At 34.7% G+C, this 17,833-nt stretch overlaps 1 protein-coding gene across 3 annotated transcripts; it reads left to right on the top strand.

Moving 5' to 3' along the window:
• The first annotated feature begins 955 nt into the window (after positions 1-955).
• Positions 956-17,227, top strand: LOC137823373 (probable serine/threonine protein phosphatase 2A regulatory subunit B''delta). 3 transcript variants are annotated; one of them, XM_068628480.1, is made up of 13 exons: positions 956-1,491; positions 2,087-2,320; positions 2,953-3,058; positions 3,303-3,399; positions 8,094-8,199; positions 8,440-8,530; positions 11,305-11,446; positions 11,560-11,707; positions 11,888-11,997; positions 15,581-15,737; positions 15,976-16,101; positions 16,209-16,360; positions 16,613-17,227. In XM_068628480.1, exons 1-12 carry the CDS (start codon positions 1,342-1,344, stop codon positions 16,347-16,349), a joined length of 1,608 nt encoding a protein of 535 aa, XP_068484581.1. In that variant the 5' UTR covers positions 956-1,341; the 3' UTR covers positions 16,350-16,360; positions 16,613-17,227. The 3 variants fall into 3 exon arrangements, with proteins under 3 accessions (XP_068484581.1, XP_068484580.1, XP_068484579.1); XM_068628479.1 differs by having other exon boundaries at positions 16,563-17,227; XM_068628478.1 differs by having other exon boundaries at positions 16,558-17,227.
• Positions 17,228-17,833: the final 606 nt, after the last annotated feature.

Genomic DNA, 17,833 nt, shown 5'->3' with positions numbered 1-17,833 from the left:
CACCCGAAAATACTCAAGGTAACTTTAATAATACAAAATTACTGAATTAGCATGTCTTCAGCCTACATTATGTTTACAACTTACACATTTATATGACCATATAATTATACAATTTTTTTTTCAACTTTAACTATTTCTTCATATATAAAATACATAGTTACTCATTTTTCTCAACTTTTAGAAATTTAGTAAATTATCTATATAATTATATTTTGTGAGTATCGTCTTTTTATTTGATAATTTTAGTTTTTAATAAATATTTTGTTGCTCTCTACTTAAAATAACATAAATATATATTTTTATTTTTTAAATCATTCTTTTAATTTTTTTTTTGTAAAATTACATTATTTAAATTAAAAAAAATGTAATACACAGGTACGAAATGTTATGTGTTTCTGTTAGTTATAAATAAATACTATACATCACCAGTGAAAATAGGTTTGAGTATTCACAATTTTATTGTATTAGAATATATATAATTTTCTTATTTTTACAATTTTATGAGTATTAATTAAAAAATAATATATATATATATATACATTTTTATCATTTTATAATTTTTTATAGTTTTTTATTATTTTTTTGGATAATTAATTAAAATATCAATACAATTTAATATGTATATATATAATTTTGTAAAAAATAGTATTAAAAATTTATATGGTTATCATTTAAAAAAATTAATTATTTTAAAAATATATATTTAATTAATTATTTTATTAAATAAATAAATAAAATTGTGGAATTAAAAGATGGGATGTTATCTTTTTATATAATGATACATACCATTTACAACTATCTAACTTTAATTATATGATTATATTCTTCAAGAATTTAAAAGTATTGTAATTTTAAACTTTATTAACTGAATGATCAATAAATAATACGAAAAATAATAAAGTCTAATATTTTCTTTCTCTTGCTTAATAAAAAAATTACATGCAACAAATTCTCCATCTCTTCCCCTTTTTTACTTTTTTTTATGCACAATTATTTTTCCTTCTCCCTCTAATTCGTTTTCTTTCACTTTCTATCCATTCCACATATTTCATCACATCACCACCATCACCGTCACCGTGCATATTATATGTTGTTCGTTGATTGATTCCAAATTTTAATTCCGAAGAGATCTAGGGTTCTGCCCCTCAAATTTCCAATCTGAATATATCTCAACCGCATTTGTTCCATTTCGATACAGTATTGATTTCGATGAGGCATTGAAATTCAACTTAGTGCATTTTTTTTAAGGAGAAAAGAAAAATCAAACATAGGATTAGCGTTGATCTCTGTGCGCAGTGATTTGGTTTGTGAGTGAGAGATACGGTAAAGAGATTGTTTTAGATGAACATGGAGGTCGTCACTGATGCGGCGTCGTTGGACGTCGAATTGTTGCAGCTCCCAGACTTTCCCGCTTTGGCACTCAAGGCTAACAACAATTTCATCCAGAAGCTCTTCGACCAGTGGTTTTCGCTGCCGGAAAGTCATCGATTGGTACGCTCCCTTCCGTTTCGGAATCTTAACATTGCTACATTGCTAATTTGAGAGTCTCTTGAGTTTTCATTTGTTCCCTTCGTTGATATATTTGTATGTATATACGTGTGCATGAAGAATGAAGTGATTGAAATAAATCAGTGGTGGTGTTGAAAGGGTGAGATAGAATCCGTGGTTACAAGGCAATGATTATTTAGATAATTAATGCTCGGGGGAAAGATGCATCGGTCTTATATTACGTCGTTGAGTTGTTGATACCGGTTCCGCACAGTTGTGAGAATTATCACTTTTCAAGGATGCATGAGTGGTTCTAACGCACCATATTATTGTGTAGTAATCAGCTTCAACTGTTATAGCTCTATCCCTTACGACAAATGACCATGGCCAATTTTTTGTAAATCCTATCTACTCCAGAACAATATAAATAGATAGGCTCTTGGTAATTTTGAAATGTATGAAATGCTGGTTGACAATGCTATAGCTTTGGTATTTTATTTTGGGATGAAACTGTTTTGCTGTTCTCGTGAACACTCAACAAAAAATCACCTGCAAAGTTGGTGATATTGTTTTAACATCTCCCTTTTTAATTAAGCAGGTAACATTGTTACTCAATGAAGCAAAGTCAGGTAATCCCTTGAATGTTGCCGGGAATTGCTCTAGTCCAAATGCTAGCAGTGTGCCTTCCATGTTTCCTGCTGGCACTGCTCCGCCTCTTTCACCAAGAAGTACATCTGGTTCCCCTCGCATTCTGAAACAGAGAGTTGGCCTTTCCAATTTGGGTTCCCCTTTGAAAGTTGTCAGTGAGCCAGTTAAAGAAGTGATACCACAGGTTAGGGCAGTCTGGTATGCCTTTTTTTTTCTAATTTGTTAAATGTATTATAGAAGAAGGAAAGAATTTAAAAACTCAACAAAGCATATCTAAAAGGCGGATAAGATATCCTCCAAAACAGAAAAAGAAAAATACCTCTCAGAGAAGAAGAACAAATTCAGCCAAGATGCTCAATATTATATGTGAAATGACAAATTTTACCCAGACAGTCTCTTGCAGAACACCAAAGAAAGGCCGTAAACCATTCTATCCCATATATTTATAGCCAGTCAACGGACAAAGACATCCTTAAATGTGACTTTGCACAACAACCATATGTTCCAAAGAAATGAAAGTACTGCATATTATCACAAAACACTTACATTGTGGTTTTTCCTAATCTTGTTACTTAATCTTAAGAAGTTGTTCCAGAGTAGAAGGACAACCCAACGCCTGCTGGCAAACCCCCCATGAATTTGTAGCAAATAATTTATACCAATCCTATTAAGAACTGCTGTCTAGTTCTCTTAGCTGAGGTTTTGTTCGATGATACTTTTCTATTGTACTGGGTTTGCCTTGTGTGTGTATATCATATTTTTTCTCTCTCGTTTCCTGCCGTTTTTATGTCATAACAAATTTTGGCTCACTCGCAGTTCTACTTTCAAAATGGGCGTCCACCTCCAAATGAACTGAAAGAACAGTGCTTGTATAAAATTGATCGATTATTTCATCAACATATGGATGGCCTGCAGATGCATGGTGAGATATAGTCTGAAGGGCCATTTTGTTGCAACTGGGGAAAGTGATTTTAAATAAGTTTCTTATTCTAGGTTTCTAAGTAATCAGACATTCACACCACCTTCTTTAAGTTGATTAAAAATAGCTTATTTTAAATATTGCCAGAGATCTAAAAGGGATGTTCTATATAAACTCACTTTCTAATTTAATAGAGTTGTAACAGCCAGTTCTGAGAATCATTTTACTTGTTTTCTTGAAATGTCAGAATTCAAGTCAATTACTAAGGAAGTTTGCAAGCTGCCATCTTTTTTTTCCACTACTCTTTTCAAAAAGATTGACAATGGAACTGGTGTTGTGACAAGGTGTGTAATTTATTTTTTTCTGGAACTTGTTAACTTTTTTGTGTCATGGATTGTGATTCTTGTTTGAGCTGTTGAGAATTTCAAAGTTTTAGGTTAGGTATTGGGCTAGCATTACAGTTATCATAAGTCATTCATAAATTTTTTTAACAGCTCTGCTCCCGTTTATTGAATTATTTATTTTTGTAAGAGCATCATGTTTTGAAGTTTGACCCTTTACCTGACTTGCTATCTACACTATCCGTTTTCTCTATCTTGTTCTACTTCTTTTCTCTTTTCCTTTTTCTATTGTGTTGAAAATAGTTGCCAGCATCATGTTTATTATGCTTGAGGAAATCTCCATCATCACTGGTAGATTATCTTAAGCCTATGGGTTCCTCAATACCTCACTGTTTTATTGCTTCTTGATTTCAGTTTTGGTAATAAGTTTATTTTAACAGATCTACCTTATGTTTCATTTTCTAAATCTTCTGTTTAATATTGAGGGTTTTTTATTCTTTGCACCAATTTTTATAACACATTTTCTGGCATTGAACTGTCCAAGGCTCAAAAGAAGGGAAGCCAGACAGTAAATAGGAGAGGCCAAAGTGAATGAGGAAGCAGCCCACAATATAAAATGTAGGATAGGATTACATCCAGTATAGTCTTGAGTCTGTACCTGTTTAAGCTAGTCTTGGATGTGCTTTCCAAAGATTTACGTTAGATTACTCCTGACTGCCTGTTTTTTAATGGTATAGTTTTGATTGAGAAATCAAGGAAAGAAGTGAAGTCTAAACTTGAGCTTTGGAAACAACCTTTGGAATCAAAGGGTTTTTGCCTGAATAGAAGTAAGTGGAAAGTATATGTATTGCCATGGTAGTCAAAATCGAGATCTTACTCAAGATCGAAAAGAGAAGTATGAATCGTAGATCAGGAGATTGTAACACAAATAGTAAGATCGTACAAATTTTATGAAAATTTATATACACACATAAAATCATTATATCTCACTCAAAATTCATAATTGAACCTCATAATAAATAAAAGAGTACATAATTAGGTGTAAACACCACATCCTAGTTACATAGGAGTAACTCTTTTCTAGTTACAAAACAGTGCAAAATAATGATTTATCTAAACCAAATAATCTTGTAAGTTAAATTCATATTCAACTCCATTTCCATCTTCTTCACCATTCAAATCAGTCACGAGTAAATCATGACTGTGTAAAGTTTCATCCTCCTTAACAACTGGAACCAAGTTTTCATCCAAATCAAATGTTTCATTATGCTCATGCTCATCTTCCACAATCCACTCTTCATCAGATGAATAGTCATCAATATTAATTTGAGTTGGTTTTCTTGTTTGCTTCTTCTTAGTTAACTTTAAATTCGCCATAACAAAAACAATAACATCATTCATTGTGCTTTGCTTATTTCTTCTCTTTGTGTGGACCTAAACAAATGCAAAGACAAATATGATAAGCAAGTAGTGGAGTAGTAGACTACTAATTTTATTCTAGAGATATATTTTAATATTAACTTACCATCTCAAAGGAACTCCAATTACGCTCACATATGGAGGAGCTATCAAGCTCAATACATGATTGACACGTTTTTGGAGTTCAGGATACTCATCACCATAAGACTCCTACCAATTTGTTAGAGTCTTTAAATTAATTGACCTAGTAGCCAAGGAACTACTAAAATATTTTGCTTGTTTTTTGAAATTATCAATGAGAGTTTGTTCATCCTCATACTCCACCATCCTAGTTATACATTTCATTAGACCTTGTTTCACTTCCAAATCTGCTTTAAATTCGGGACGATAATGCATTTAAGGGTTAAGAAAATAGCCTACAACATGCAAAGGCCTATGGAGTTGCTTGTCCTGCCTTTCATCAATGATGTTCCATAAAGGCAAATAACTAACCAAAATATATTACATTGACTTAGTTTTTTTGTTTTGAATTTCAAAATCACCATTCTAACAAACAAATACATAGACAATTAGTTAACCAAAATAAAATACCTTTCTTTGACAACATTGAAAGTCTTTTGTATCTTCACCTTGGCTTGGTCCATTGCTTTATAAATGAAACCCATGACTGGCTTTTGATCCGGATCAACCAATTGAAGAACTTCAATTAGAGGCAATGCACCCTTCAAACCAGTTATGGTATTCTTTAAAAAATCCTTATCTAAAACCACATCTTCAACTATTTTACCATCATTTGTTTTAGCAAACCTGTCAGACTTCCATTCATTACTTGTAAACATTCTAATTAAAGCTCATTTATTCTCATGAAGACACCCTAATGTCAAGAAGATGTAGCCAAGCGAGTAATACCTGAACTTACCAAATTTTTTCCTTATGTGAAATATTGTAGAGAAATTAGAGGAGTTTTTTAATAGATAAAGGTAGTAATTTTTATACCTTTTGGAATTGTCTACTCATGAATTGGGATCTTCTTCTCATAATCCTCCAACATTAAGTCAACATAATGTGCAACACAAGGTGTCCCAAATAGTCTTTTCCTCTTTGCCATCAACATTTGACGAGCAACTTTATTGTTGCATTATCAATCACAACTTAAACGATATTGTCTTCTCCCACCTCTTCAACAATGTTATCCATCATCTCAAACACTTTCTCAGCTGTTTTAGATATAATAGATGCATCTATGAACTTTAGAAATACAATTTCCTCTGAGATATTCACCAAGAAGTTTATTATTGTCCTTCTTTTGTTATTAGTCCAACCGTTAGTCATAATCGTACCTCTTGTTTTCTTCCATTCATCCCTGTGTGCTTTTAAAACAAGTGATGTATTTGTAACTTCCTCCTTCAAATATTTGACTATAATCTCATGATAGGATGGAGGTTTAAATCCAAGGACATATCTTGAAACCAAATCAAACATAGTAGTGAACTCTTTAGCCTTTTCCACATTGAAAGGTATAACATTGTTACAGAAGAACCTGACAATTGCTTTACATGCTTCCTCTCTCAGACCTTTATTAAACATTTTGTTGATGGTAGCTTGTGTACTAAATATTCTTTTCTTATAAATATTTTTATGACTAGGACTGTTGCTCGATTCCTTAGTGTTTTTTCTTTTCTCACCAACTTCTGTCATTCCCTCCTCCATATTAAAGCTTGATTTCTTGCTTAATTTTGCAAACGAACAACAATTTCCCACATTTCCTTTTTCACTTCATCAATAACATCCTTGCAAGCTCCAACATCCATTTGCATATCAACCAAGTGATGCTTCAACTGATCAATTTCCCCTGTTATTACCTTTTGAAAGTATTTGCTTTGAAGTTTTCTAGTATCTCCAGCAACTGAGATACAATGCTTCCAAGCTATATCACTCCTATTTCCTGGAGTATTGTTGGGAGTCACCGTTAGGGATATAGAAGAGTTTGAAGTCATTTTAATGATTGGGAATTTGTGAGTGGAGATTGGGTGCAGTGGAGTGGAAAAAATAGAGGAAGAAAACTGCACTTTGGGTGCAGTGGAAAAAACAAAGGAAGAAAGAAAACTGTACTTTGGAGTGCAGTGCAATGAAATTGTATAGATGAGGGAGGGGAGAGCGGAAGTCATCCCAGTTTCTTAAGAGCTTATGGGGAAAAGATTGAGTCACAATTATGGAAGAGAGGGACTCGTGAATCGTGATGAATCAGCTGTGAATCCAGTCACAGTGCCGTGGAAGAGAGGAGTCACACTGGAAGCTTATGGAAGCTGTGTCAATTGGGCTTTGGAAGAAGTATTTAATTGGGCTTTGGAAGTCATGCTTCCCATCTCAACCCAATAAAATTATAAAGACCTAAAAAGAAAGGATGCGCAGGCATTGCAAGGGAGGAGTGTTGGCTTGCAAGAGGAGCAGCCACAACAAGTACAATGAGGCCGCCAGAGGCGCCACCATGCTGCCATGATTAACATCAACGAGTGAGAAGCGTCGCATATTAGAAGCATTGCTGCGAAGCGTCGTCACAAGGTATGGAAAGAAGGCACGAGAAGAACGTCAATAGAGGCACCGCTGCGAGAACTGTTGAGAGAGGTGATTTGCAACAACGCGAGACTCCCCGCTCTCACGCTAGTTGCGATTTGCAATGTCGATTCGATGCTATCCGTCGGAATTGCACATTCCAAGTTATTGGAGATTGGAGATGGAGAAGAGGATCGTAGAGTCGTACAATCTTATGACTTGGATCTCAATTTTTGACTACCATTTTTATTACTATTACATCAAGCAATTAGGGGAAATCAATTGGAAGTACAACTAGGAGAAGATACCACCCAAGTTTCAAAGTTCAGATATTTGATGATGGGAAATCAAAGAGAATGTCAGACAAAGATGCAACTTGGACAAATACAACAACAAAGACATTGTGGTCATGGATGGCACTATATGGGAAATCTCCTTAGTAAATTGCCATTTTAGTAAGGAAATATGTTTCTAGGCATACTGCTGAAATGCTTTTTGTGCAAATCCTTTTACTTTTTCTGAATATAACTTTCTGTCTTTTGTCACCATATGCTATGCTGTTTGAATTATTGGGTGAAATTTTTTGTATTATTTAGAAAGGTATATTGGTTAATTTGATTCTCTCCTTTAGCCTAATGCAGGCAATTATTGATGAATGGTCTTGTGCCTTGTAATTATTATTTCCTTGTACATATTCTTAAGTTTGTGATTTAATGTTCCTACAGGAACGCATTTATTGAATATTGGATTAATGGCAACATGTTGACAATGGATATAGCTACGGTAATATTCAAAATATTAAAGCAACCACAGCTGAGTTACATTACTCAGGTTTTTTTCTCTAATTTATTTTTCTTTCCTTTTGCTTTTTATTTCTTTTAAATTCCTTCCATTCATCCTAAAGGTACATTAAGTCTTAGACTCTTAAAGTATGTCATTTCATATTTTAATTTCAGTTTCATTCTGGGCGGATTTATCTTTTTTAAGGATCTTGCTTGTTGATTTCTTTGGCTTTCATATTTCGTTCATATCCATCTTTCTTATATTAGAGCAATATTCTATTACATTCAGGATGATTTTAAGCCTGTGCTACGTGAGCTTTTAGCAACTCATCCAGGGCTGGAGTTCCTGCAGAGCACGCCTGAGTTTCAAGAGAGATATGGTTTGTAATTGTGTTTTTTATAAGCATATGGTTTGTAGCACATGTAGTTAGTTCCTTGAAACTTTATTATTTCAATCGTGAGGAAATTTTGATTCATTTACTATTCAATTTCCATCAGATATACTCAGGTTTGGTCCTTTTGTGACTTGACATGGTATCTAATAAGACCCCTATGTTTAAGGTGTACATTAGGATACAGAAGAGAGGCACCACACTTGATCAGAATAAGGCTAGAGAATTGGGGGCATAACTAACTACTGACTTGGCATTAGTGGTGTGGGCTGCCCACAAGTAGTTAAAGAGAGAGAAAGTATAAATAGGAGGTTCGTAGGAGAGGGAAAGTAGGCTGGAATTATATGGAACTTGGGAGAGAATTGGGCTCTGTCAAAATTTTCCCTGTTATGATTTGTTTTTCTGCTATTTCTATGTTCTGAATGTAATTGATTCTGGCTGGAACCTCTGTTATTAATACAACTGGAGTTGGTTGTTCTATCATGTTTTTCTGGTTCCTTTTGTATCTTTGTGATGCATTCCTAGTTCCTGATAATAATACCAAGTTAATTATATGATTAGAAATAAAGATAGCTGCAGGCATTAAAACAAGTAGGATCAACAGAGTAAGAACATGCATATATGAAGCATAAATTTATCTGTAGTAGAAAGTAAGAATGGTTAAGATAAAGGCATAAATTGTACTAAAAATGTGCATATTCTTAATTTTTTTGCCATCGTGTATCAGTTATCCAAAGTAAATACGACAATAATACTGGGTTGGAGTGCATCTCTTTGTTATAAAGATGATTGGATAAAAATGAGCTTCATAAGTTTGGGGTGGGGGGCCGTAAATCCTAAAGGCTGAAAGCAATGTGTAAGCTTTTGAGCTCAAGTTGGATTTACGTGATGTGTTTCAGTGTTTCTGATTTTCTAGTTGAAAGAGCATTCTTATATTTCAGACTCCATTCATGTATCCCATGTTTATATGCATTTACTGTTTCATTGGTAATTATTGTCTAGGTAATTGCACTTAATTAACACAGTTAAGAAAGAGAAAACAGAGACATTTGACTGAAAGGGTGTGTCTGAATAAACAACGGATGCAAGTTTATAGTGTTATTATTGCATTAATTATGCATATATGGAGTATATTCTGTTTCCTAAAAATCAAATATTCCATTCTTATAGGCCACTATTATTACAAATAAATACTAAATATATTATTCTGATCTTCAACAAATACTACCCCTGTCCCTTTTTAACTATCTTTCAAGGTTCTTATGTAGACATGAATAAATGTAATAATTTTTGTTGATCTTAATAAAATAGTTATGAAGTTTCCTAGTTTACCCTTATTCATTTCTACTTCATAATAAAATCGTATTAATTTTCCTTTTTCACTTTCATTACATGTGTAAATAAATAAATAATTAGTAGATATAATTGACAAAAAAGGTTATTAATGTTATCTTAAATTTGAATACAAAAGATAAAGAGAAATAAAAGATTTCAAAAAACCTGACTCGTGAAAGGAACATAGAAAGTAATAGCCTAGGTAATAGTCATCACCAAGTCTATTACTATATATATGGATGATGTGTATGCCTTATGTAATGCACATTTTACCAAATAAGTTGTTTCCTGTTTCTCTTTGAATTCAATGTGGTCTTAGAGTCTATCTAACATTAATGTGGGGTTACCTACAAATTTCTAAACACAAACATCCTAAAATCTTTAGCGTAAATCATAAATGGCGTGTGTAAAGGTGTCCGACTTTGCTTAAAGTAAAAAATATGGCTAGAATGTACTATTACAAAGTGGACTTTAAACCTAACTCAACCCCATAAAACCGGCTCAATGAGGTGAGGTTTGCACCCACTTATATACTATGAAAGACTCTAATCTCTAGTTGATGTGGGATCTCCAACACACCCCTTCACGCCGAGACTGCCAACTCGTGCGTGAGACTATATATTATGGGTGGTCCGATAGCGGGTGGCACGATAGGCCTAACACAAACACTCGCTAGAATAGGTTCGAAATGACTCTGATACTAAGTGGAAAGAAATAGATGAAATATATTTCTGAGATATCTTACAAATGTGATTACAGTCTTTATTTATAGACTGTTTTACAACCTAATTAAGGAAAGAAATAATAGGTAATGAAAGCCAGAAATAATGGGTGTTTAAAGCTGTACAAATCAAATAAAATCAAATCACTAACAAATTTGTCCTAATAAATATAAAATGGAATCTGCACTTAATTATAACATAATTCGCGTGATTATGCAACATGTACCTTGTTGCCTTGTTACTTTGGGAACCTTCCTACCTTGAGCCTACTTTTGATTATGAGGGTGAACAAGCCCAGTCCATTCTAATATGGTATTAGATTTTAGAGCAGTGCCATTCAATGTGACCTGTCCTGACACAATTCCATTGCCACACTCCTTATTGAACTATGGAACCAATTTGATTTTAAACATTTTTCAGGTGAAATCTGTAACAAACTTTTTGGCAACTTCTACTTTATGTCGTGTTTCAACCCTAATTCCAGTGATCTGAAATTATAGATTCCTTCTCCATGTTCTCGCTTCCTTCTAAATGCTTCCCCTTAAATCCAAATGAATTCTTTAGAAGCTTTTCCAGTGGCCTCCTAATGGTGATTGTTGAAACTTGAAATCTATGCTATTTTGATTTTAACTGGTCATGATTTCTGGTGCAATATTTTGTATGTATTGAGTTCGATAATCTTAATTTATTTTTTCAATGTCCCAGCTGAAACTGTAATATACAGAATCTATTATTACATTAATAGATCTGGAAATGGTTCTCTCACTTTGAGGGAGCTGAAACGTGGAAACATAATTGATGCAATGCTACATGCCGATGAAGAAGAGGATATCAATAAGGTTTTGAGGTAGATAAACTATGATTATCGTTAACTTTACACAATGTCTCTGTTTAGGTGCCAAAACATTTTCATTCCAAAATAAACTGACTGTTTTTACTTTACCTGATAATTGTCTGTAGGTACTTCTCTTATGAGCATTTTTATGTTATATACTGTAAGTTTTGGGAGCTGGATACAGATCATGATTTTCTGATAGACAAAGAGAATCTTATCAGATATGGTAACCATGCGCTTACCTACCGAATTGTTGATAGAATATTTTGTCAGGTTTGTGTGGATTACATGTTTCTTCTGTCATTAAGATTTAATTGTTTCTGACTTCTGCAACAGACCCTACACCCCTTCTCTTAGGAATGCAATATGTTTAGTCCAGTGTGCATCCACTTTTATTAATCAAATCATTTATTGAAGATACAGATTTTGACTTGCTTCGATATTATCTCTCAGGTCCCAAGAAAGTTTACCAGTAAGGTTCAGGGAAAGATGGGATATGAAGATTTTGTTTATTTCATACTGGCAGAAGAGGATAAATCGTCTGAACCAAGTCTTGAGTATTGGTATTTGTTTCTCATTCATATCTATTCATTTGTTGCTTTCTTTTTTTGAAAGGAGTTACCAGATTAGTTTCTCGGGATGGTGCTTTGCTAGATTAGGCATATGGTTGAAATGTGCTTTATTTGATTGGATTTTGAATTGTGCACATCCTTGTTCTGGAGTCCATGCTTATGAAACTTTATCTGTTGCTGGACGTCTGGAATGTTATGTACATTAATCAATGGCATCGTGCAAAAGAGAACAGTTCTATTTGTGCCAAGTAACCCATGTGCTTGAGACCGCGAATATGTTATTGTAAGTTTGGTTAACTGCATTCTATGCTCTGGGCAAGTGTAGTGTCAAAAGATTTTAGCATACTAGAGAGTTACCGAAGGATGCTTGGCACATCAGAAAATTGGACAGTGAAAACTGAACTATTGAAAATTTAGGGTATATTGTGCAGAACAATTGAAGGAAAATTGATAATGAGATGATCCTCTACATTTTTCCATCTGTCTAACTTTTATGTCTGGAGTTTTATATATGATAGGAATTTGGGTATTATGGGGTGTCCAAGTCCCGCATCGAGTAGTATGAAATGCTGAGAGGAGTACTTGAGTGTTTCGTTCTCCCCCTTAATAGCTAGCTAGCTTTTGAGGGTGGGTCCCCCAATTGCTTTGGTACTTATCAATTATTATCAAAGGGTGGCTGTTAATATCTCGGAAAAAGCTACCTGCCAAGGGTTCTGATTCTAACCAATGTGAAAGTTGAGTGAAGTGTTGTTTGGTTACACATAGAGGAGTTAGTTAGAATTATAATAGTCATGAGTTTGTTATTTGATTTGCTAGTTAGATATAAATAAGAAAGGAGAGGGGGAGGGACAATGTGTAATATTTTTGTAGATTGAACTTTAGCTCTTTGTGAAGGGGAAACCCTTGAAGGAGAGAGCGCTTTCCTATTTCTTGTTCTTTTCTGTCTATTCAATAAAAACCTTTCATGCTGGAGTTGAAAGAAATGTTGCAGGATTTCAAGAAAGGGGAAAGAATATCTGAGGGAGGAGAGAAGAATATCTGAGGGAGGAGAGAACTCTGTTAGAATGGACACAAAGTTCTTGAAGGAAAGCCTTCTAGACTTGAAAGAAATTAAAGAATTGTTGCAGGACATCAAGAAAAGGGACAGAATGTCAGAGGGAGGAGAGAAATTTGTTAATGATGAAGACAAGAAGACCCAAGATGTGAGAGAAAGTTTAGATATGAAGAATCACACCCTCTGTAGCGAAGAAAAAACCAAAAATGAAGTGAGATTTGCAAGAGAAACTGAAATGATAAGGTGATATGATTCCAAAAACTTGATAGAGATATGAAATGAACATGTTATGGATTCAACAAGAGTTGGAATATGATTAGGCACTTTTTAAGAATTGGATCAATGTTCTTAACATTCAAAAACTCACCAAAACACAAGTAACCAAGCCAAACTCATACAGAAACCCATAACATGGCATATGAACCGATTAAAACTCAAGAAAACTCAATTAAAGTCTCAAGAACAGCAAACTAAAAGGAACTACCGAATAAAAACACAAAACAAGCAAGTTCTACCGATTGAAATGACTAGAAACATCAAAGACATGTTTTAAAGTTTGTTTTAGAATGGAAATGGATGAAGAAGATGAAAAGAACTAGGAAACTTATGTGGTTGGAGCTCTTGGAGATGTGCACGCCACTTGAAGGATGAAAAGCTTCAAGATGAGTGTAGTTGCCGCCACTTGAGAGTCCAAGAATGCACTCAAGATAAGACTAGAAGAGAAGAAGACACAAGTCTCTCTCAATTCACTCACCAATTTGGGAGAGGTTCTTTACTCAAAATCAATTCTATTATTTCAAAGACCTAAGCCTTCCTTTTATAGGGAGGAAGACCGGTCACCTATTACAAAAGAAGCTTACAAGAGAAGCTTTCTAAGGTAGCCTTCTAAACTCTTCATTTTCTAGCGCCTAAATGGAGAGTGAAGAGACACCTTCTAGACTTTTCCTAAAACTAATGCCTATAGGTGCTATACAAAAGAGGTGTCTTAGGTTTCCCTCTTTATCACCTTCCTAAACACTATTCTATATTATTTACAAATTTATACAAAAGAAACTATAAAGAGAGATATTAATTGGAGTCCATTCTTGAATGTTTGTAGTCTTCTTTTGGCTTTAGGCTTGGTCCTCTCTTTATTTTAATTCTTCTTTACTTTTTGAGAAGACTAGAAGGAAGAACTTTAAATGTTTGGGTGGATGGCCTTTTCCTCCATTAGTAAAATCCTCTCTTACTTGATCTCTATCATAAGGGCAGAAGAGCATGCATCAATAAAGAAAGTGAAGACTATGTGCTATAAGGATCTTTTTCTTGATAGGCCAATTATAGAGCTAACCAGTAAGAAAGTTGAAGGTGGAGATGCAACCAAGCATCATTTTTTCCCAAATTCAGATTTACTTCCTATGCATAAGAAATCATTGTGGGATCAAGATTTGATAATGAAGGTGGCTTGAACATCGATGACATTAGAATCTTGGAATTTCAACATACTGGATGCAGAGACTTTTATACAAAACCCCCTCTCATTCCGACCACCACCTAAGCCTCTAGACCTGAATTTGCATGCAGTAGCCAATGGGTTCCCTCCCTATGATAGACAATATCACAATACTTTCAGGAGAGAAGATAAAGATCATGGTGTTGAAGATGAGCCACGAAGTCAAGGTTCCACTGTTCCAACCTTGAGGACAAGGTTGTTTTTTGGAAGAGTGTATTGTTAGGTTACACATAGAGGAGGAGTTAGTTAGAATTAGAATAGTCATGAGTTGTTATTTGATTTGCTAGTTAGATATAAATAAGAAAGAAGGAGAGGGGGAGGGGTAGTGTGTAATAATTTTGTAGATTGAGCTTTAGCTCTTTGTGAAGGGGAAGCCTTTGAAGGAGTGAGTGCTCTCCTATTTCTTGTTCTTTTCTGTCTATTTAATAAAAACCTTTCTTTTCTTCTCTTTATAATTCTTGGTTCCTAACAGTGTTGTTGAGTAAAAGTTGCCGAGACGTCGCCTCTTAGGGAGGTGCTAGGAACATAGGTATTATGCAGTGTGGTGCCCAAGCCCCACATTGAGTTATCAAAGGGTGGCTGTTAATGGAAAAAGCTACCTGCAAAGGGTTCTGATTCTCTGACCAACGAGAAAGTTGAGTGAAGTGTGTTGTTGAGTAAAAGTTGCCGATACGTCGCCTCTTAGGCGGTGCTAGGAACATAGGTATTATGCAGTGTGCCCAAGCCCCACATTGAGTTGTAGTGCTTGGTGGAGTATTTAAATGTTTTTTCTCCCCTTTTAATAGCTAGCTTTTGTTTGCGTGTTCTCCATCTGTTTGGGCTACGTATTATCAGTATACTTTTCATCCTTTGTTAGTGTCTGAGCAAAATGATATGCTTTACATTGTCACTGCTCTTTTATACTTATATCTGTCTTCACAAGAAAGCATGCTATTTGACAAACAGTGGATATTTGACATTGTGGTTAACTTGGTTTCCCAACTTCTTAACCATCATCGTCTGGGCTGACTTGAAAATGTCACTAATAGGTTCAAGTGCATAGATTTGGATGGAAATGGAGTTCTGACTAGAAATGAACTGCAATTTTTTTATGAGGAGCAATTGCATCGGATGGAGTGCATGGCCCAAGAGCCCGTGCTTTTTGAGGACATATTATGTCAGTTAATTGACATGATTAAACCTGAGGTTTGCCCTTTCCAACTTTCTTTTGCTGATTGTTTGATCTTTTACTGTGAGGTAACATTACCTGGAAAAGTGAGGGTAGATGTAGGAGCAGTTTAATTTTCTTTTTCCTGGAATAAAGCTTATCCCAAACATATTGTCCCCTTTTCTTGTCCTCTATTTTTTGGTTGGTGTCATGTCATGTCAGTGCTGATTTATTATTTTGATGTGTTTTAATCAGTTGAAATTTTTGGCTCTGCAGGATGAGAGTCTTGTAACTCTGCGTGATCTGAAAGGTGGTAAACTTTCAGGAAGTGTTTTCAACATCCTGTTCAATCTCAATAAGTTCATAGCCTTTGAAACTCGTGACCCATTTTTGATCCGTCAGGTGCATGGAATATTTCATAAAGTTTATTGCATTGTTGAGTTAGTATGTAGGCTTGGCTACTGTTAGTGACTTCGTTATTAAATGGTATGCATGTATTGTGTGAATAGGAACGTGAGAATCCAACATTGACAGAGTGGGATCGATTTGCTCATAGAGAATACATCAGGCTTTCAATGGAAGAAGACGTGGAAGATGTCTCTAACGGAAGTGCAGAAGTCTGGGATGAATCACTAGAGGCTCCGTTCTAAAGATATTTTAGGTGAGTGTTTTTGAAATAAGACTTTTCTTTTGTCTTCTGACCATGCTACATGCTTAAGTTTGATTTATGTTACTTGAAAGATGAAATCAGGAACTTGAGGTCTTTGTTCAGTGCAGTGTCTATTCCCTCTTCTGTCTTTTTTTAAACTTCTGAATTTCTCTTATTTTGGGCATTATATATGAGTGTGTGTGTATTAGTACAGGGATGAAAAGAAATTAATGCCCCATAACTGATAGACTGGCCATTATTCAGAGACACTGGGCACAGGATCAGCTTTTAAGTGGGGACTGTGTCAACTTTGCTTCAACGAGTGGGAAATTCCGAAGCTTAGAAAATGTGTTTTTGGTGGGCAAGTTCCAACAATATTCTGATTTGCTGGTAGTGATAAAACCATTAATCATGGAAGTTTTGTTGCCTTCTGTTGCTATCCGTGCAAAATGAGGACGTTTTCTGAGAAGGTTGAATATTATTAACATCAGTGAGTATGTTATTTTGGGGAACTCAAGTTGTTAAGGAACATAAGTAGCAATATTTTCTCAGCTTTGGAACTTTTAGTAGTTTGCATCAGTGATCGACTCCCTTTTGCCCCAGATCTGTTGAAGAGTGCATTTGTTTCATCATCTGCGCCTCTGGCTGCCGTCTTTCACTGAATTTTTTTTGTTAGGCATCGAAGAATTTAACGAGTAATGTCACATTTTTTTTTTCAAGATGTATGCAGGATGATATTGATTCTTCCGTATAGATACTACTTGACTGTGTTTTTTTTTTTCTCTTGGAGGACGGTGGGCTGAGGAAAGTGTATTTTCCATCCAGTCGCTTTGTACATTGCATATATTTCTTTTCAATCAATCCTACTTTTGTCTGGTATTTTTCTTGAAGAAATATGTAGATATAGGGATCTCCATCATTATTGCTAAAATCCAGATGAAGTTTAAAGGTGCTTTAAGATTTGAGATTGACTTTTTAAAAAATGGAGCCTAAGTAAGAAGTCAGTTGACTGTTTAAAGGTCAATTAATGATAGGTTTGGGATTAATTTGTTGGATTGGTAATTTATTGACACCATGTAGAGTCAGTATTTTTGGACAGAGTCTTAGTTACTTATTAATTGTTTGACTGGAGTGGTGCAGGTTTTATTGATTCATTTTGAATCACATGTGCATCTGGCTATACTATACAAGAACAAACTATTAATTTGTTAAAATAAAATAAATTAACGTAAAGTTGTAGTGTGTTTTTTAGAAAGGGGAAATGTTGAGTGAAGAGCAGTTGAATTAAAGCATGGAGTTTTTCATCGTAGCCGTTGGTTAAAAGAGGAAAATGGAGTGGCATAAAGATATGCAACGTGGTGGCTCTCCAATGTCTGGATGGTTGTCCTGTGTTGTACGTTGCAGTGTCCGGTAAGTGATACGGTGCCTGGCCTTTTAGAAAAAGAAAAAAAAATAAAAATCCCAAGGTGCTCCTTTCTTAATGGC

This window comes from Phaseolus vulgaris, chromosome 8 (genome assembly GCF_000499845.2).
Source record: "Phaseolus vulgaris cultivar G19833 chromosome 8, P. vulgaris v2.0, whole genome shotgun sequence".
In the NCBI taxonomy this organism is placed as follows: Eukaryota; Viridiplantae; Streptophyta; class Magnoliopsida; order Fabales; family Fabaceae; genus Phaseolus; species Phaseolus vulgaris.
Note: the sequence above shows the minus strand (reverse complement) of the source record. Positions and strands in the feature narration are given on the sequence as shown.